A 21,395-nucleotide genomic window follows, 5' to 3' on the forward strand; every position below is an offset into this window, starting at 1 on the left:
ATCACTCACCTATGGGAAATTTTGAGAGTTTATCTGTCGTGGAGATTGTATATCTATTTAGAAATATCTGTTTTGGGTTATCGGTGGAGGATAGCTATGATTGTTGTAGAAATTGCATGAGGATTAGGTAAATTGAAACTAATTTCTCACCCATTGTCATTGAATATGGTTATGTCTTTTAATACATTGTATATGTATGACATTTGGGAAGAGAAATGAGGTGCACTCCAGTGAATTAAGTTGGCTGGAGTGTCCAGGATGAAAGTCCCGAAAACCATGAGTATACATGGGTGCCAATTCCATCGGACGAAATATTCGTAAAATGGCAAATAGAAGTGATGGTATGATGGTTGTACTGGTTAGAGACCTATTGAGTTGTATTCTCAGCTTGGTTGTCTGAATGAAATGGAACTAACTTCATGAATTAAAATATACAGATTATACTGCATGGTTTGCAAAAGAATTATGAAATGGTTTATCAATGGCATTGTATTTGCATCTTATCCTTATATCTTCGTTAAGTTTCATATATTGTACTGGATTATTTCTATTGGGCTTTGGCTCACCCTATATGGGAAAAACATTTTCAAGTGCTGGTGATATCCGCCAAGGTAGTAGCTTGGGAAGATTTTGGGCACAAGCTTCTCTTTTTGTTGTATTCGTTTTGTATAGCCAAGGGCTTAAAATGTATTGGACCTACGTCCACTTTTGTTGTAACCAAGAAAAATCTTAGAAAGTTGTAAGCCTTTAGGGCACTTATTGGCGGTGTTTGGGAACATGGTTGGTAGGCTATTTTAAACCTCCAATGGAAAAAAATTCAAAAAGTCACACTGTAGCTAAGTAATGGAGCTGCAGTCCAGCTATATGGCATTATCTGGGTAAAAAGACATTTTTACCCTCTATTGCTCCTATCTGTTTGGAAACGTGCTCATATCTCTCATATCTCTCATCTTATCAATTAAATTTTGGGTCTAACTGGAGGGTTTCACAAAAGAGTGCAATACCTCTCTCCGGTGGCTAACTCCAGCGGAACTGTTACGGAAAGACCAAGTAGCCGATTGCCGAGGATTTGCGACAGGTACGGTGGCCAAACCCAATTTCTATGCTTCTTCTTCGTTGACGAACTTGGTCTTCTTGGTTTTCAACCCATTGTTTTAGATCTTACTGTGATTTGGCAAATATTGATGGTATTTTCTTTTTTTCTTCACTGATCTGCACCTATGATGATGTAATCCCTTTCAAATATTTTTTTTTCTTGTTCCAACTTCGGTGGTTCAGTCGCCGATCTTGCTGGCTTTCTTTTCTGTTCTTGTCCAACAAAAAATAAAAAAGTATATGTTGTTTCTTCTTTACTCAGCAAACATAATTTTTTTTCTCTTTTGGATCTTCCTTCATTTTGGTTTTTCTGGAGATTTCACTGTCATTTTTTTTTCTTTCTTCCATCTAAATAAAAACTAAAACAAACATTTAATTGTTTAGAGCATCTCTCACTCTTCACCAATTTTTTTATTTATTTTTATCTAATTTGATTTTCAGTTTAAATAAAAAACTTGACATGATAAGAATTATTTCAATTCCTTTATTAATTTTTTGTTAAAATCTTTTTAAAAATTATTCTCATATGTTAAAATTTTCTTTTCATCAAATTTAATAAAATTTTTAATTTAAAATTGTTGAATTATTAATTTGATAAAAAAAAATTAAATCTTCTTTCATTTAACCTTTTTTCCATGTACACAAATTTTTAAAACTAATGGACAAAAAAAAGTGTAAACTAATGGACAAATCAAGTGCCAAAACACTTGAGTTAAGTTGCAAAATTACCAAATCAACCAATTTTAAGATTGGAGGCTGATCAAGTTGGGGAAAATGCAATTTGTTGGTTTATTTTTTAAAGTGTAAAGATCTTCTCAGGTTGGTCATATACAATATTCTATTTTTTTTTTCTTTTTCTTTCAACTCTGTTCTTATAAATTTGATCTGTACATAGTGAATTTGAATTGCGCAAATCTGTTGGAGTTAACTTAATTACCTATTCACTCAATCTGTTATGCTATTAACAATCAACTGTTGTTATAAATTAAATACATATTCCTTCAATCTAATATGCTGTTATAAATTAATTGTTACATTTCATCGAATATACGTGTATTGTAATTATAACTCCAATCTGTGGTGCTGTTTTAGGCATGTGTTTAGTCTGTGTATAGTAATATGGCTTCATGTTTTTCCACTGCCACGTCGACATGGCCACAACGCATGTGTGCTTGTGGCTATGGCCGTTGTTTTGTGAAGGTATCAAGGTCTCACAAAAATCCTAGCCATGCATATTATGTTTGCCCCCCGCCTATGGTGAGTTGTAACAAATAATTATTTCTCACTCCATATGTTTGCAAACTGTAATTCCCATAACTAATAAGTGTTATGTTTCTTACTCATTAGCAATGTGTTAATTGGATTAGTTGGTGTGACGAATCAGGGAGACGGAGCCCCGACCATGACTCATCAACAATCGATGTCATGCAGTTACATGTTGATGTCGTGCACATTATTAATACTTTAAGTGTAATGAAAACAGTGATTTGTGTGCTATGCATCATGGTCGTCATCTTATTATTGCGAATGTAAACCCCGTAAATCATTACCCTTGTACATAAGTAATGTTTTGAAGAAGTGATATTTTGAAGAAATAACTGCATTGTGATCATTTTTATGTAAACGCTACATGCTGTTAGTAATTATCGTACTAGTTTTGTTAAACTTTTGTGAAAGTTCTCTTTTGCATATGGTTCATAGTTTATTTTCTGAAATGTATTCATCAACTGGGTTCTAATGTGTACAATAAGTCCTCTCACATTAATTGAATGGCTACAACACAGTCGTCCCCTCACACCTCGTCTAAAAATAAAAGGGTTGGCCCATCAGTTACTGGAGGATTTGTTGATGACTTGGATCATGCACATAAGGCGAACTGGGATAGTACAGCCACATAAATCTTCCTAGAGTGTGTTAGGGACGAAATATTAGCGGGCCGGTAGGTAGGTACAACCATAACCGTAACAGGGTATAAGGAAATTCCACTGAAATTCGCTAAGTGCACGGGTAGACGTCATGAAATGAAATAGTTGAAGAACAAGTATATCAGTTTGAAAAAGGAATGGCAGACTTGGAACAAGTTGATGGATAGTAGTAAAGGTGTCACAGGCAATGGGTTTGACAGGGACACCGGGTTGTTCACAACATCGGAAAAGTGGTGGGAAAAGCTTAAATCGGTATGCACCAATTTAAATTTTATTTTACGTAATAAATCATGATTCACGACAACTTGTACTTGTTACTAAAATTATTGGTAGTAAAATTTCACTTATATAACTCATGTTTATTTCAAAACATTTCAATAAAAAATTAATACAAATGTACCACACTACACAACATAAAAAATAACTTTATTTCAAAACATTTCATTAATCACGTTTTTAGTTCTATCCCACAATTATTTTATCCACAACATAAAATTTATGGACATAAAACGGAAAAAACAAAGACAATTTCATGAAGTTTCAAGGCAACTTGTACTTGTGACTACAATTATTGGTAGTCAAATTTATCTGCTAAAGCCAACACGTTATATGAGTCCATAACTTATTAAAAGTCCATGAGTGGCACCTTTAACTTGTATGAAACTGGCACCTTTAATTTTGTACACACATGTAATGGAAAGTAACTTGTTCATTGATTGTCCCATGTTACTGTGAGGAAAAAGATTAAATTTTAATTTAAATTTTCATTTGCAGACAAAAAAGATCGCTTACAAATTCAAGTCCAAACCATCGGAGCATGAAGAGTTGATGCGCAAAGTATTTACCGGTGCAACTGCGACTGGAAAACACCATTGGATGCCGGGGGAGAAGGCTGTGGATGTTGGCGAAGGTGAACCCGACTCAATGGACGCTCTTGGGTTGCTACCATTTATCGAACCATATAGACCAATCGTTGACTCGTCTCTAAACTCCCCCACTGTCCATCTTAAAGAAGCAGACCCCGGGGCAAAGAGGAAAAATGGAGGTAGCACCGGTGGAAAGTAGAAGAAGATCTCTAGTGGAGCATTGGTGCTTGTGGATAGCTTTAACCATCTGTCTCAGGCAGTTCAATCACAGAAGCACCTGACGGTCAGGCACGGAACTAGTGCATCGCATAAGTATGGCATTGAGGCATGTATGTAGCAGATTATGGCTATCCCGGACTTCATCAGTACCCCCTATTCCATTTCATCTACATTGCGTTAGAGAACGCATATTACCGAGAAATATTGATGTGCATGCCAAATGATGAGAATGTAGTTGGGTGGCTTGCGGCATTGCAGGCTTCAAAAGGGCTGTGACTACTTGGGTTTGGTCCGTTAGGCAAAAATGGGACCGGAAATGGTTTGTTGTAGTGTGGTTTTTGTGGACAAGTTCTGTTGGTATTTATTTATTTATTTATTTTTTTGTGGTTGCACTTCACTTTAGTTACTGTTAGTTTACTTTTGTGAACGCTACCTACTTTTGTGTTATGCAATATGGAATCATGGTTTAACCTTTACTGTTTTGCATTGTGAACTTTAATGGTTGAATGTCATGTAATGGATTTGTAACGCCCCGAAAATAATTCAACATGAACTCCCCAAATTAATGGACATCCACTACAAAATGACAATAATCCCTCCATCTTCACATATATAATAAATGGGTTTAATACAAAAGTTCCACATGCGGTATACATTCACAACATACAAGGATACATGAATCTATAGCATGTGAAGCATCAAATCTCGAAATAATAAAATGCCCTTAAGGGCTTACATCTTCCAAGGCAATAGCTCGGTTATATAAAATGGTCTCTCGGACCCAAACACATTAGCCTTTGGCTTACAAAAATCACAACAAAATAAGAGCTATGTACTCTTTACAATTATCCGCGCCCTCAACTTGGCGGGATCACCATGTCTTTACTTGCACCAAAGTCCCATAGGGGTGAGCATAAAGCCTAGTAAAGAATTCTAACAAAGTATATATAGTTATGCAACTCTCAATAAAAAAGCAAATGTTCATGCTATGCCATGCTTTCTTAAAGAAAACTTCATTTCTTGCTTTTCTTAAAATTTCCATTTCAACGAAAGTTAGCAATCTCAACACACTTCAAAAACTTCCAATTTAATCAAAAGGGGCAGTAAATACGACACTGGTAATCCCTAGGCTGGTGTCTGTAAGTAGACTCTATGAGTACTACCAAACTATCATTTTTACCGGTATTAACCGGAAGGCTCGACACCTATCCGCGTGGTTTTCTGGTCTTTCACCATGGACACTCAGGCTAACTTAGCAAGTTCAACGACACCCCCTATCCGGACTTACCGACGTATTTACCCCATAGCACATTTTCATAAGTCCATTACAATATCTATTTCTTTCATGAAGTAAATGTTTTCAATCTCAATTTACAATGCATAATAGTATAATTTGAGATGTGTATGCCATGCAATGATCTTTCTCATCTACAAGAACATCAATTCACCATTCCATCAATTTATTGTAACCACAATCTCTCTTCATGTCTAACCCATAACAAGCTAGCCTCTTCAAGGCCACATATGATGCTTTAACATTAAACTATACAATTTCACAATTCATACATTTCATGGTACACAACCGTTGTCACCTTATAATAATGCATGACAAATCTTTACTAATAATATCAAAATAATTCCTCATTGCTCATACGTTTAAGAAGGTTTGCTATTTAACAAAACAAGTGATAGGAACTACATTATCTCATTTATTGAACACAAGAAAGAAAGAAAGAAAAATCCATAGACATTTCCATATGTTCTTCAAAATCCCCAACTTTTAGGGTTTTTCACCAAGGGCAAAACCTTTCGCATTTCATTGGTAAAATCCCACCAAAATCATCATTTTAAAGTTTTATCAAGGAGTATCCTCATGGATTAAGAAAAAAAGAAGGTAAAGACCCATTTCTTGGAAAACCCTTTCTACATTTAGAGCAAATACCAAAATCAACATCAAAACTTCAAGTGAACTTTAAAATCAACATTTCCTTGGCAAAACATGTATATATAACTCAAGAATGTCCCTACCTCAAAGATTGATGACGAGGGAGATGAAACCCTAGCCCCAAAGGAGGATCCTTCAACTTGCACTACAACAAGAAGAGCCCCAAGCTTGATCTTCAAGATTAGAGGATGAGGATGGTGATCTAAGCCCAAGTGATTGCAAGAATCAAAGTGTTTTTAATGTTTTGGAGATGATTTCTAGAGAGAAGGAGGAGATAAATTAGGTTTTAGAGTGAGAGAAAAGAGCCCCAAATGAGATATACTTCAGCTAAAAAGAGAAATAAAAACAGAGATCTAGACTGCCCGTCTGCTGTACGTGCGGCGCCCTTCCCCGCACGTGCGGCGTGCCCCTCCCACACGTGTGGCCCTCACCCCCGCACGTGCAGGGCTCCTTTCTCCGCAGCACTTTCCGCACCTGCAATTTATGTAGAAAGCCAGCCAAACAATCCCTTGAATTCTGCACGTGCGGCCGTAGGCCCCCGCACGTGCGGCCAGCCAACCTGTCCAGAAAAAATTTCTGGTTCGACTCCCTCCCACTCCGAACTTGACCTGACATTCTCCGAAACTGGTGAAAATCGACAACCAAACAAAACAAGATCAAGGACTCTATTTAGAGAACTATTTTCTATCATTTTAAATCCAACGAAGTAAAAGGAGAATGGGACGACGAGGGAAAGAAAAGCAAGGAAAAGAGAAAGAAGGACTTGGTCATCACAACCTCCCCACCTTAGGAAATTTCGACCCCGAAATTTAAAACAAACCATCAACCTAAAGTGTTCTAGCAACAACAATCATTTTAACAACATTCTCGAATCACAACATCTATGTTCAACCAAGATTTACCCTTTTCCTTTCATCATCATGTCATCAAAACTACATTTGTTTACGCAAGGCATATGAATAAAACACTTATAGCAAAATGTCATCCCTTCACAACCTCATGCCCAATTTAATAATACATACAATAACTTGTAATCAACAATTTAGCACTCCCCCCTTCATCACTAGGGAACATCACAATTAAAATAAAACAATTAGGCATGCTAAAAAAATTCAGATACTTGGAGCGAACCTCCACTTCCCATTCCCAAGTCGCTTCCTCAATCCCATGGTGTCTCCATAACACCTCCACTAGCGGTAAGGTCTTACCCCGCAATACTTGCTCTCGGGTATCTAAAATTTGAACCGGTCGCTCCTCGTAAGAGGCATCCTTGTCTACCTCCAAATCAACCCAATCTAACACATGAGAAGGGTTGGGCTCATATTTCCTAAGCATAGACACGTGAAACACATTGTGAACCCCCGAAAGTTGTGGCGGTAAAGCTAACTGGTATGCCACCTCCCCGATCCTCTCCAATATCTTGAAAGGCCCAATGAACCTCGGAGACAACTTACCACTCTTACCAAACCTCATCAAACCTCGCCTATGTGAGATCTTAAGGAACACATGATCACCCGCCTCGAAGGATAATGGTCGCCTCCTCTTATCGGCATAACTCTTCTGTCGGCTTTGGGTCGTAGCTAATCTCTTTCAAATGAGAGCTACTTTCTCGGTTGTCTCTCTAACGATCTTCGGACCCAACAATAGTGCATCCCCTACCTTGGCCCAACAGACTGGTGACCTACAAGGTCGGCCATATAAGGCCTTAAACGGTGCCATCTGAATGCTAGCCTGATAACTATTATTGTAGGCAAATTCAATCAACGGTAAGTGCCTCTCCCAAAACCCCTTGAAGTCTAGGGCACAAGCTCTAAGCATGTCCTCCAAGAATTGAATGGTGCGCTCCGATGGCCCATCGATTTGAGGGTGATAAGTGGTGCTAAAGGTTAACTTGGTTTCCAATGCCTCTTGAAGGCTTTGCCACAACCGAGCGGTAAAGCAAGGATCCCTATCCGACACAATGGTTACCGGAACCCCATGAAGCCGAACTATTTCTCTAACGTACAACTTCACCAAGTGCTCAACTGAGTTGCTAGTACGCATTGGAATGAAATGTGTGGACTTAGTCAACTGATCAACAATTACCCAAATGGCATCATTGCCCCGCTGCGTTCTAGGAAGCCCAACTACGAAGTCCATGGTAATGTGTTCCCATTTCCACTCAACTGTAGGTAAGGGTTGTAACAAACCCACTGGTCTCTGGTGCTCGACTTTCACTTGCTGACAAGTAAGGCACTTAGACACAAAAGATACGACATCCCGCTTCATAGCCCTCCACCAAAACTGACGGCTAAGGTCTTGATACATTTTGGTGCCTCTTGGATGTACCGCAAGGCGTGAGTGATGGAACTCCCGAAGCACTTCCTTTCTACAAGATTCAGGCACAAACAGACGATCTAGGTAACATACACTCTGATCCGAGTGAACGTTCAAACCCTTCTCTTTCTTCCCATTGGAGATTCTATCACAAATTGACTCTACTTCGCGGTCCCCTCGTTGTGCCTCTACAACTCTACTAATCAAGGTGGGTTGAGCACTCAAAGTAAACAATGTTGCACCCCTTTCAGGCTCACCCAAAAGCAATTCAAACTTGCCAACTTCACCCAACATAACCCACTCCCGAATAGCCACACTCGCCAAGGTACTCACGGTTTTTCGGCTTAAGGCGTCGGCCACCATATTGGCCTTCCCCGGGTGATAGTGTAACTCAAAATCATAATCTTCTAAAAATTCCATCCACCTCCGTTGGCGTAAGTTCAAGTCCTTCTGGGAAAACAAATACTTCAAGCTCTTATGGTCGAAGAAAACTTCAGACCTTTCACCATACAAGTAATGCCGCCAAATTTTCAAGGCAAACACTACAGCGCCTAGCTCTAAGTCGTGGGTAGGGTAATTCTTCTCATGGGTTTTCAATTACCGCGAGCCATACACTACAACCTTCCCCTCCTGCATCAACACACAACCAAGCCCATCTCGAGACGCATCACAATAGACAGTATACCCCAAACCTCTCTCTGGAATGATCAACACCGATGCCGTGGTCAATCTAGTTTTGAGTTCTTGGAAAGATCTTTCACAAGCCTCACTCCACACAAACTTAACTCCCTTTCTAGTCAACCTAGTTAAAGGTGCAGCTAGTCTAGAGAAATCTCTTACAAAACGTCGGTAGTACCCCGCCAATCCCAAGAAACTCCGGATCTTAGAAACGTTCTTAGGTTGCTCCCAATCTTGTACATAATCTATCTTCGAAGAATCTACAGTTCCTCTCTTGACACAACATGGCCCAAAAACTTCACTTCAGTGAGCCAAAACTCACATTTCTCAAATTTGGCATACAACTGGTGCTCCCTAAGTAAGTCAAGCACTATCCTCAAGTGAGTCTCATGTTCCTCCTCGGAAGCCGAATAGATTAGGATGTCGTCCACAAAGACGACCACAAAACGATCAAAGTACTCTCTAAATATTCAGTTCATCAAATCCATGAAAGAAGCCGGTGCATTAGTCAACCCAAATGGCATTACAAGGAACTCATAGTGGCCATAACGCATACGAAAGGCCGTTTTCTGGATGTCCTTTTTCCGAACTCTCAATTGGGGTTACCCTGACCTCAAATCTATCTTCGAAAAGCAACAAGACCCTCTAAGTTGATCAAACAAGTCATCTATTCTGGGTAAAGGGTATTTGTTCTTAACGGCAACTCGGTTCAACTTACGGTAGTCGATACACAATCGCAACGACCCATCCTTGTTCTTTACAAAGAGGGTCGGTGCTCACCAAGGTAACGTACTAGGGCGAATGAAGCCCTTGTTTGGAAGCTCTTGGAGTTGAATCTTCAACTCATGTAACTCTGCGGGGGCAAACCTATATGGTGCCATAGAAATTGGTGTCGTTCCAAGCACTAAGTCGATGGTGAACTCAATCTCCCGATGGGGTGGCAAACTAGCAAGGTCCTCGGGAAACACGTCCGGGTATTCACACATAACCCTTGGCAACTCAACTCAAGTTCCGCCACTCTCATTATCCAGAAGAGTAGCAAGAAGACCAGTAAGCTCATTCCTATTATGAGGATCAAATACCGGCGACAAAATCCTATCAACCTGGTCTCCCAGAAAGTAAAAACAATCACCATCCGATGTGCACACTGTGACCCTCTGACGAAAACAATCTATCACTGCCTGATACGATGACAACCAATCCATGCCTAGGATGACGTCAAAACTCGACATGTCTAGTAACACAAAACCAAATGGAAGTCTACGCCCAGCAACCTCTATCTTGCAACCATGACAACCCCGATCTAGGTCAACTGTACCCCCAACTGGAGACTCTACTCTGAGCGGAGATGCTAATTGTGTCACCTCTAACCCCAATGCAGATGCGAATGCAGCAGATATGAATAATTGAGACGCATCCATATCTATCAACACACTGGCCAAAGAATTACACACAATAAAAATACCTCTCACTACCGAGGATCCTGGCAACTGCTCTAGCGCGGTAACTGCATACACGCGCCCTTGTGACCGCTGCTCAACTTGCTCATCCCTCGGAGCATAGGCCTGTTGTACTGACTGAGCCGAAGTGGCTCCCTAATGAACTCGTGAATGTTGAGCTAAGTGATCCTGCTGGTGGCTCTGTGTCTGCCTAGACCTTGAAGCGCCAGACGCGCCTCCCAACTGAGGGCAAGCTCTCTTCATATGCCCTAGCTGACCGCACTGAAAGCAAGTAGGCCCCTGACCCCTACCTGAGGCTGACTCTGAGATCCGTTAGGTGGTGGTGATGGCAACATCTGCTGTCCTCCTCCCTTCTGTGGACAAGCAAAGGCCTTGTGACCCGGTTGGCCACACTCGAAATAAGAAAACCTACTCGGTGCACTCTTTCCCAGGCCCGCACTAGGCAAGGGGAAACTAGATCCAGACTGTTGCGACTTAGACTGGGATGAAAAGGTGCTCTTACTCTTCTTGTTAGGCCTAAAGTCCCCCTGTGACCCTTGGCCCTTGGACATCGAATTCCGAAGTCTCTCCTCTTCGGCCTCCACAATAATCTCCACATGTGCAGCTGCCTCCACAAGGCGATCATAATCTCGGATCATGTTCTCGGCAACCTTGAACAAAATCTTTGTTCTCAACCTCTGCTCGAACTCAATGCAACGACGCTCTTCCGTTGCAACTAACTCCGGTGCAAACCAAGACAAACTAGAGAAGGCCGCTTCAAATTCGGCCATGGACATATTTAATTTCTTAAGGTCCTTGAACTCATGCCTCAACCTCTCCTTAGCAGTGGGAGGTAGGTACTTGTCTTGGAAGGCCACCACAAATGCCTCCCATGTTGGTGCAATTCAACCCTTGGCATACTTCCACCATTGCCCCGTATCCCCTTTGAGATAGTAACTCGCAAGAGTCATCCTTAATTCGCTATCCTCTATATGAAGCATTTCAAAAGTCTTTATCATTTGTTCTAGCCATTCTTCTGCCTTCTTCGGATTGGGGCCACCATGGAACTCATCTGGTTTGGCCCGCAAGAACTCCCTCGTGAGGAAGCTCGCCCTTGTCTCTGTAATATTCTCCCTTGCTTGGGTCTCCGCCCTAAGTATATTCATTGATTCCCTTAATGCCCCCGCCATTTCTCGGGCTAGGGCCCCCATCGCGGCTTGGCTGGCTTGCCCCGGTGCCTCCGCTTGCCCCACTTGCTCGGCCATATTAGCTTGGCCTAAACCCTTTTCCTGTACTGGGACCTCGTGGACCGGTATCTCATGTACACCCCGGCGACCTCGACCTCGCCTTCCACCACTACCACCTCGTGTTCGAATCCTTCCCGACATCCTAATTAAGGAACAAAATAGATAACTTAGCACATACTTCCAAATGTGCTCGCAACTTGCCTCACACATTTAAATAACACAATTATATACATCCTAACACACAAACAATTCAATTCACTCCACATAAGTACGTAGTCACGTAAACACATACAAATTATCCTTCAGTGATGAGATTCGTCCCACGAGAAACCAAGAATTCTTAGTAGAATGCGTATTGATCAGATACCCTTCTAATAAGACCTCAAGGAATCTAATAGGCGCAAATAACATCCCAAAAGTCCAATCCCACACCTACATAGTCACATAAGCATGCTATCACCTAATCACATAGACAAAACATTTCCTAATCATGCGAAATGAACCCCTTGTGGTGCAGTAACCACTTCCCGCGAGCCCCAAGTATTCAAACCTAGTAGCTCTGATACCAAGTTGTAATGCTCCGAAAATAATTCAACATGAACTCCCCAAATTAATGGACATTCACTACAAAATGACAATAATCCCTTCATTTTCACATGTATAATAAATGGGTTTAATACAAAAGTTCCACATGCGGTATACATTCACAACATACAAGGATACATGAATCTATAGCATGTGAAGCAACAAATCTCAAAATAAATAAATTCCCTTAAGGGCTTACATCGTCCAAGGCGATAGCCCGGTTACACAAAATGGTCTCTCGGACCCAAACACGTTAGCCCTTGGTTTACAAAAATCACAACAAAATAAGAGCTATGTACTCTTTACAATTATCCGCGCCCTCAACTTGGCGGGATCACCATGTCTTTACTTGCACCAAAGTCCCATAGGAGTGAGCATAAAGCCTAGTAAAGAATTCTAACAAAGTATATATAGTTATGCAACTCTCAATAAAAAAGCAAATGTTCATGCTATGCCATGCTTTCTTAAAGAAAACTTCATTTCTTGTTTTTCTTAAAATTTCCATTTCAACGAAAGTTAGCAATCTCAACACACTTCAAAAACTTCCAATTTAATCAAAAGGGGCAGTAAATACGACACTGGTAATCCCTAGGCTGGTGTCTGTAAGTAGACTCTATGAGTACTACCAAACTATCATTTTTACCGGTATTAACCGGAAGGCTCGACACCTATCTGCATGGTTTTCTGGTCTTTCACCATGGACACTCAGGCTAACTTAGCAAGTTCAACGACACCCCCTATTCGGACTTACCGACGTATTTACCCCATAGCACATTTTCATAAGTCCATTACAATATCTATTTCTTTCATGAAGTAAATGTTTTCAATCTCAATTTACAATGCATAATAGTATAATTTGAGATGTGTATGCCATGCAATGATCTTTATCATACTTCGTAGCATTACCCATTTCCAACTATCTCTACAACAACATCAATTCACCATTCCATCAATTTATTGTAACCACAATCTCTCTTCATGTCTAACCCATAACAAGCTAGCCTCTTCAAGGCCACATATGATGCTTTAACATTAAACTACACAATTTCACAATTCATACATTTCATGGTACACAACCGTTGTCACCTTATAATAATACATGACCCAATCTTTACTAATAATATCAAAATAATTCCTCAATGCTCATACTTTTAAGAAGGTTTGCTATTTAACAAAACAAGTGATAGGAATTACATTATCTCATTTATTGAACACAAGAAAGATGGACGGAAAAATCTATAGACATTTCCATATGTTCTTCAAAATCCCCAACTTTTAGGGTTTTTCACCAAGGGCAAAACCTTTCACATTTCATTGGTAAAATCCCACCAAAATCATCATTTTAAAGTTTTATCAAGGAGTATCCTCATGGATTAAGAAAAAAAGAAGGTAAAGACCCATTTCTGTGAAAACCCTTTCTACATTTAGAGCAAATACCAAAATAAACATCAAAACTTCAAGTGAACTTTAAAATCAACATTTACTTAGCAAAACATGTATATATAACTCAAGAATGTCCCTACCTCAAAGATTGATGAAGAGGGAGATGAAACCCTAGCCCCAAAGGAGGATCCTTCAACTTCCACTACAATAAGAAGAGTCCCAAGCTTGATCTTCAAGATTAGAGGATGAGGATGGTGATCTACGCCCAAGGGATTGCAAGAATCAAAGTGTTTTTAATGTTTTGGAGATGATTTCTAGAGAGAAGGATGAGAGAAATTAGGTTTTAGAGTGAGAGAAAAGAGCCCCAAATGAGATACACTTCGGCCAAAAAGAGAAATAAAAACAGAGATCTAGACTGCCCGTCCGCCGCACGTGCAGCGCCCTTCCCCGCACGTGCGAGGTGCCCCTTCCGCACGTGCGGCCCTCACCCCCGCACGTGCGGGGCTCCTCTCCTACACCACTCTCGGCACCTGTAATTTAAGCAGAAAGCCAGCCAAACAATCCCCTGAATTCCGTACGTGCGGCTTCACTCCCCGCATATGCGGCCTCTTTACCACATGTGTGGCCAACCAACCTATCTAGAAAAAATTTCTGGTTCGACTCCCTGCCACTCCGGACTTGACCTAACACTCTCCGAAACTAGTGAAAATCGACAACCAAACAAAACAAGATCAAGGAATCTATTTAGAGAACTATTTCCGATCATTTTAAATCCAACAAAGTAAAAGGAGAACGTGACGACGAGGGAAAGAAAAGCAAAGAAAAGAGAAAGAAGGACTTGGTCGGCAGAGGATTAGTCTCGATATTCAGTATACTCATGCAGATGTACAGATGGTTATTTATTTAAATTTTGAAAATTGTTTTCAGATGTGCTTAGTTTACAAATGGATAATTGATGTGTGTGTTGTGTGCATTGTAGGAGTCATCAATTGCAAAATGTGGAACGGTTAAAGTAGTAACCATCGAAATTACGATGATGTAATCGTCGACCTCGCTGATGAACAGAAAGACCTACAAAACAACGTAATCGATGACACTACGTAGCATGCAATGGAATATTACCTAAAGTACATGGAGAAGATCCCATGTCGAACTTCTATTCTGACCGGTCGTGCCTGGATTCAAGAATTATTTGATGCGCACATAGGCAGGTGTGAACAAAATTTGCATATGCCGCTATATGTGTTTTAAGCGTTGTGTGACACATTGCGAAGTGACTTCGGTTTACGGGTACCTATAAGACCCCATGGATTACACATTGAAGAAAGTGTTGCGATGTTCATCCCTACGTTGGATGGTTGCATTAACCGAAAAATTTAGTTATGATTCCAACACTCGGGAGAAGCTGTGTCGCGACATTTCCATGTAGTGTTGGAAGCAATGACGTTGTTCACATAAGTGCATTGTAAGCCAACTAGATATCAAAATAATAGGCATCCATATTTGCGATCTGGAGAGAAATACGAGCCTTTCAAGGTTAGCATATTAGTTGTCATTATCAGTTACTTTGCATTTAAGTGTTGTATGTGAACCTCATGTGTTGTACGTTATTAGTGCAGCATTGTATTGGAGCATTGGACAGTACTCATGTAGAAGCTGTGTTGCCTGCCCCATGTTGCCGGCACATATTACAGTCGAAAAGGATATCCAACCTAAAACATACTAGCAGTATGCAACTTCGACATGTGCTTCATTTTCATATCTTGTGCTTGGGAAAGAAGCATGCATGATAGTCGCATCTTCAAGGAAATAATTGAGAACAATCATGCACCGTTCCTGCACCCCCAAGAAGGTAACACATTTGAAATTAAGTACTTGTTATTAATTTTGTTGTATGTACGTTAAAATGATTGAGCAAATGTAGGTAAATATTACCTTGTGGATGCGGGATATCCAAACAAGAAAGGGTATTTGACACCATACAAAGGGTCTCAGTATGACCAAGCACAGTTCCGGGATCATGGACGACCCGATAACCTAAGAGAATTGTTTAACGAAGCACACACATCATTGAGGAGCATGGTGGAAAGGACTTTTGGAGTGTGGAAATCGTTCCGGAAGTTCCTCAACGACATGCCCGACTATGACTTTGTGACGGTGTAGGTGCCATTGGTTGGTGCGTCAATGGCCTTACACAATTTCATCCGTAGACATGAGATAGCTGCGAATGCACACAACGAACATGTCAGCTGTTCCTCAGTTCTGGATGACATGCTCGTTGTGAAAGGAGGACAAAATATGGATGATAGCCTCATGGTTGGGGATACGGATGTATATATGGCCAGAGTTCGCGTTCTCATCCGTGACCATTTTTTTCACATATAGAATCAAGGACTATTGTGAAATGCTTGTTATCTAATTTGTATGTTAGTGTAATTTGTAATTTCTATTTCCGCAACGCGCATGTCTCACGATATTAGGATTTTCATGAAATTTACTATAACTCCTAAATTTAAGAACAACATTTCTTCTTTGTTATAAGTTGTCGTCATACGGTCAATTTGTTATTTTTATAATTTTGATATGCATTTGAAATTTATGTAAATTGACAATCAAATTTCGAACAAAGTTCCCAATTTAATTAACTAATTATTTTTTAGCGTAACCAATAAAAGTGCATATGAATTTCTCATCATTTGAATTCCTAATTTCAATACTTGTAAGGCAAAGTTGCAAGCAATGTGACTAAGAAATTTATTTTAATTTGTAATTCGTGTAAGGAGTATTCAAGTGCATTGCAATTTTTTTTTTTTTTTTAAGTACTACATGTTATCATTTACTATTTTAATGTAGATTGCCTTTGTAATTTTATTTTTTATTTTTTAAATTAACTGTTTGTATATGTGAAGGCCAAATTTGGCAACCACATTTGTCTATTGCTGTAAAATTTTCTTTTCTAACTTAACTAAATTATTTGAAATTCACCATTTCCCCTTTCTTTTCTTTCTCTTTTTTTTTTAATAGCAATTGTCATTATTATATATTTTGTAGTAGTAATGAATTTCAAAGAGGATAAAATAGAAAATTCATAGTATTTTTTTCATTAATTTTTAAAAAGATAAAAATATTTTGGAACAAAAAAAAATTGAATAAAAACTTAGGCCTTGTTTGGTTTGGTTTTGGGAGACAAATTTTGAAAATAAATTCTAGGGAAAGAGTTTAGAAATTTTTTTGATTTGTTTGGTTGTATATTTTGGAAATAGTTTTGGAGTATAGGAGCTTTGGAAATAATTTTGTTGTAGTTGAATAGATGTATGTGAGAGAAAAAATGATTGAGAATGAGAGAAGAGAGAGAAAAAGTGTTTGATAGATGTGTAGGAGATAGAAAGTGATTTTCAATTTTTTTTTCCCCAAATTCACTAAACCAAAAAAAATTTAATTAATTTTTATATGTAAAAATTAAAATTAATGTTTGCAAACAAATGTTTTTAATTTTTTGCATAAATAGATAAAAATTTCAATTAAATAAAAAATTTAATTAATTTTTATATGTCAAACTAACAACAACTTCATTTCTTTCTTTACAAAAAAATGTTTGCACCTTACGTCATACACAGGACAATAGTGGCAATGTGAATAGAAAAATGCTTGGGAGCACTAATTAGTGCTCCCACTAATTAGGTGGCAGTGGGTCTCGTCAGTAATGATGTGATGTTTTGGTCTTGAAATTGTATTTTTTTTTTTTTTACTTTTTTAATGCATTAGTGCTATTAGTGGTGGTGTTTTTAGTGGGATGAATCATTGTTGATGTGAATACGGCCACGTAGACATGTACCTTACCTTTCTTATAACAGTTCCACTACAGACCCCAGTGAAACATGGCCCCAAGACCCCCAGTGAGTTGGCAGTTGATGTGGAAGAAGGGTGTATACATACGTACGCAGCTGTGAAAAAAAGAAAAAAGAAAAAAAGATGAGATGAAGTGGGGGATGGAGATTCTGTCGCCAGCATCCAATCTTTCAAACTCGAATTGGTTGTTTGAAGAGAGTAGCAGCATAAATTGGACCCCTGCAGAGAGTGGCAACCATGATACCGGGGAAGACGGTGAGGGATGTGATGAAGCAATACAAGGAATTGGAGGATGATATTAGCAATATAGAAGCAGGTTTGGCTCCAAATCCTTGGGACAATTCGTCTCCTTTTACATTGGAATGGGGAAATAATCATGGAATTTGTGGGTTCAAGCAGTCATACAGTCCTGTCGGAAAGCGATCCTCGGGAGCGCCAACCCAATTTTCTGTGTATGCCTCTCTTAAAGATTTTAACAATTTTAGATTCATTCCTTGAAGCTTGATGATTTGCTTTTCCATTCTCACCACATCTCTTTTAAGCTTTCGTCTCTTTTTTTCTTTTTCTTTTCTTTTCTTACTCCGAGAGAGAGAGCGAGAGAGAGAAAGAAATCACCAGACTTTCCCACCTTTTTTTTTTTATCACAATCACCAGACTTTTCTAGATTCCTCAAGAAGAGGGGTATTGGCTATTGCCAAAAAAAAAAAAAAAAAAAAAAGTATTCTGATTCCTTTCTAATGCTTCTTGATTTAAGACAGACATTGCCATTGTAAAATCCCCACCTCTCTCTCCATTTCCTCCATTTGGGTTCTCTAGTTTTCTTTTGTTTCCAAATTTTCTTCTCCTTGATGAACTCTCATTAAATTGTAGAGAGTCTTGTGTATTTTACAGAGAGAGTTGGGAGTCTGGTGTCAGAGTTAAGGGAAGGAGGGAGTCAAGCGTCGAAGTGAATGGCAGGAGCTGTTGCAACCCGATTGTTAGAGTCCACGGAAGGAGGAAGAGGCAGTGACATCTGTCTACGTTTGGGGAGATATTGAATTATCAAGTGTGGGGTCTGTGACACGCGTGCATATCATGTGACTTTCCACATCAGCTGGGGGTGGGTGGGGGTTAGCTTAATTGGGTGTCCGGAGCATTTTTCTTCTTATAAATATCAGTATGGGCAATTTGGTCAATTTACATTTCACCATCATTTCAAACACATTTTCCAATACAATAACCCCTAAAAAATCCATCCCATCTTCCCAAACACAAATTAAAATAGCCTACTAAAATAGTCAAAAGGCCAAAAAACCGAAAAAAAAGCCACTTCCCAAACACCCACATTATTTGTTTTATTTTCAGTTCTTGTCTCATGTGGTGATATATGCTATAGGTAGACTTGTGAATGTATAATTGCATATGTCACACTTTTGCAAACTGAATTTGAATTTAATGGGAGACAATCTCTTTATTGTTATGGACATTATGGTTGGTTTATTGTAATTTAATCGAGGTGTCACAAAAACATCATATATAATTAGGGCTGCAAACGAACCGAGCCGAGCCGAGCCGAGCTTTGCTGGGCTCGAGCTCGGCTCGTTAACTTATCGAGCTCGTTTATTGAGCTCGAGCTCGGCTCGATAAGGGACTGGGCTCGAGCTTGGCTCGGCTCGTTAATTTTAATGGAACTCGAGCTCGGCTCGGCTCGGCTCGATAAATTTTTTTTAATATTATTTATATTATTTAAATATAAATATTTAAATAAAAAAATATTATTTATATATTTTTAATATATAAATAATGTATTTATATATATATTTATATATTATTTAATATATAAATAATATACTTATTATATAATTTAATTAAAGATAAACGAGCCGAGCCTACCAAGCCGAACACATGCGAGCTCGAGCTCGGCTCGTTTACGAAACGAGCCTAATATTCGAGCTCGAGCTCGGCTCATTTACTAAACGAGCCGAGCCGAGCCCTTAACGAGCCGAGCCGAGCTTGTTCACGAACGGCTCGATTCATTTGCAGCCCTATATATAATATACCTATCTATCTATCTATACCATAACTTGGTATTCAAGCCTTTTCCTTAGGTCACCTGGCATATTTTTCTATCCTAAAAAAATAAATAAACAAAATAAGGTTTGCCGTCAATTTCATTAAGAAAACTCTTACCACTTAGGCAACATACAAATTATAATATTAATTTTTTTTTATAATATTAATTTTATTATTACTTATTATTATTTTAACTTATTGGAATTGCTAGTATAAGTAAAGTAGAGCCTTACATTAGAATGTTCTAAATGGCTTCTGTGTGTCCATCTAAATGGTTGACGTGTGTTATTACTAAAGTTTTGTTTAACATGTGCTAAAATAGCATATTATCCTACTAGTGGTAACTCGTGCGATGCACGTGTGTATATGATTTAAATGAATAACTTAAAAATAGGATTGCAAAAATATGATGTGTTACAGTGTTATGTTTAATATCATCCGCACTGATTGGCTTTTATTTTTTTTTTCAATGAGATTTCGATAACAAAAAACACAAAAAGTAATTCAATTAAACAAACAAATAAATCAAAAACAACTGCAGTGAAACATCAATAAGTATCTTATAATATTGATAACTATATTTTGCTCTGATAAAAATAATATTCTACTGCCAACCCACAAATAAAACAAAATAAAAGACTCAATTATTCAAATTTCTTATAAAAAAATAAATTTGATATCAAATGTAAAAGAGCAAAATTAAATATTACATAAAAACATATAAACTATGTGAACCCATCACCAAAATATCCTCGAAAGATACAATTTTAAGCAAAAGATCATAGTGGATACTCAAATAGGAAAGAGTTTTTTAGTTTGGTGGGAAATTCATTATGAGAATGATACAAACAAATAATTTTCTTACACTTTTTTTTTTTGGCACATAATATTCAACATTGATGCAATAAAAATAAACACAAAAACTCTCTAGCCGCCAAGTTTAGTATTGTATTTATGATGTCACCTACAAAAAAAAAATTAAAATTTAGAAAAAATTTACAAATGTGTAGAGGCATTTCGGCCATACCTATAACAATATAAAATTATATATTGAGAGAAAAAGAGAGGGGGAATACAAATGTGTGAAACTTTTCAGTCATATGTATAACAATATAAAATTATATATAGAGAGAAAGTGAGAGGGTGAAAGAGAAAGATCAACATAATAATTTTGTATGTTTTTATAATCAATTGAAATATAACTGTTTATATAGGAAGAGAGAGATGTGAAATTTGATAGATAAATATAGATTAGCTTTATTATATATTCAAATTCAAATTTAAATTGTCTTTATTTTGAATTTTGTTGATAGATATAGATTATCTTTATATAGATTTTCAATTCAAATATTTTTAAATTTTGTGATAGCTTTCTCTTTTCTTTTCTTTTTTTCTTTATTTTTTTCCCTTCTTGCTGATAAGTTTGTATTCGGATAATTATTATTCTAAGAGCATTTATTATTAAATTATTAAAAAAATAATTTTTATTTTAAAGGGAGGTGATGGGAGATGAGTGAGTTTGAAACTTAAGTACCATATAATTTTTTAAAATTTTAGATTATATAAGAAATTAAGAATAGAGATTTGGAGGCTTAAGAGCACACCTAATACATTTGTTTATATAAATAACATAGATCTTCAAAAAAAAAGAAAAAAAAAGAAAAAAGAGATTGAAAGTGATGTGTAAAAGAATGAATAAATAGTATTGTTGAAAAATAAAAATTTAATGAGTAGGAAAAAATATTAAATATTGACTAACATTTAACAATCTTAGAAGAAGAAAAAAAAAATGGTGT

The 21,395-nt window shown here is 38.0% G+C and overlaps 1 protein-coding gene across 4 annotated transcripts; it reads left to right on the plus strand.

The window, feature by feature from the left end:
* The first annotated feature begins 958 nt into the window (after nucleotides 1-958).
* Nucleotides 959-4,580, plus strand: LOC145803069 (uncharacterized). 4 transcript variants are annotated; one of them, XR_014345172.1, is made up of 3 exons: nucleotides 959-1,078; nucleotides 2,188-2,352; nucleotides 2,443-2,693. XR_014345172.1 is itself a non-coding variant. In XM_082896419.1 (2 exons), exons 1-2 carry the CDS (start codon nucleotides 3,180-3,182, stop codon nucleotides 4,083-4,085), a joined length of 384 nt encoding a protein of 127 aa, XP_082752545.1. In that variant the 5' UTR covers nucleotides 2,849-3,179; the 3' UTR covers nucleotides 4,086-4,580. The 4 variants fall into 4 exon arrangements, 1 of the variants encoding a protein (XP_082752545.1); XR_014345173.1 differs by having other exon boundaries at nucleotides 2,480-2,693; XR_014345174.1 differs by lacking the exons at nucleotides 2,188-2,352; nucleotides 2,443-2,693 and adding an exon at nucleotides 3,795-4,580 and having other exon boundaries at nucleotides 965-1,078.
* The last annotated feature ends 16,815 nt before the right edge of the window (nucleotides 4,581-21,395 follow it).

The sequence above is a fragment of the Camellia sinensis genome, chromosome 11, assembly GCF_055761805.1.
Source record: "Camellia sinensis isolate YWXY chromosome 11, ASM5576180v1, whole genome shotgun sequence".
NCBI lineage: Eukaryota > Viridiplantae > Streptophyta > Magnoliopsida > Ericales > Theaceae > Camellia > Camellia sinensis.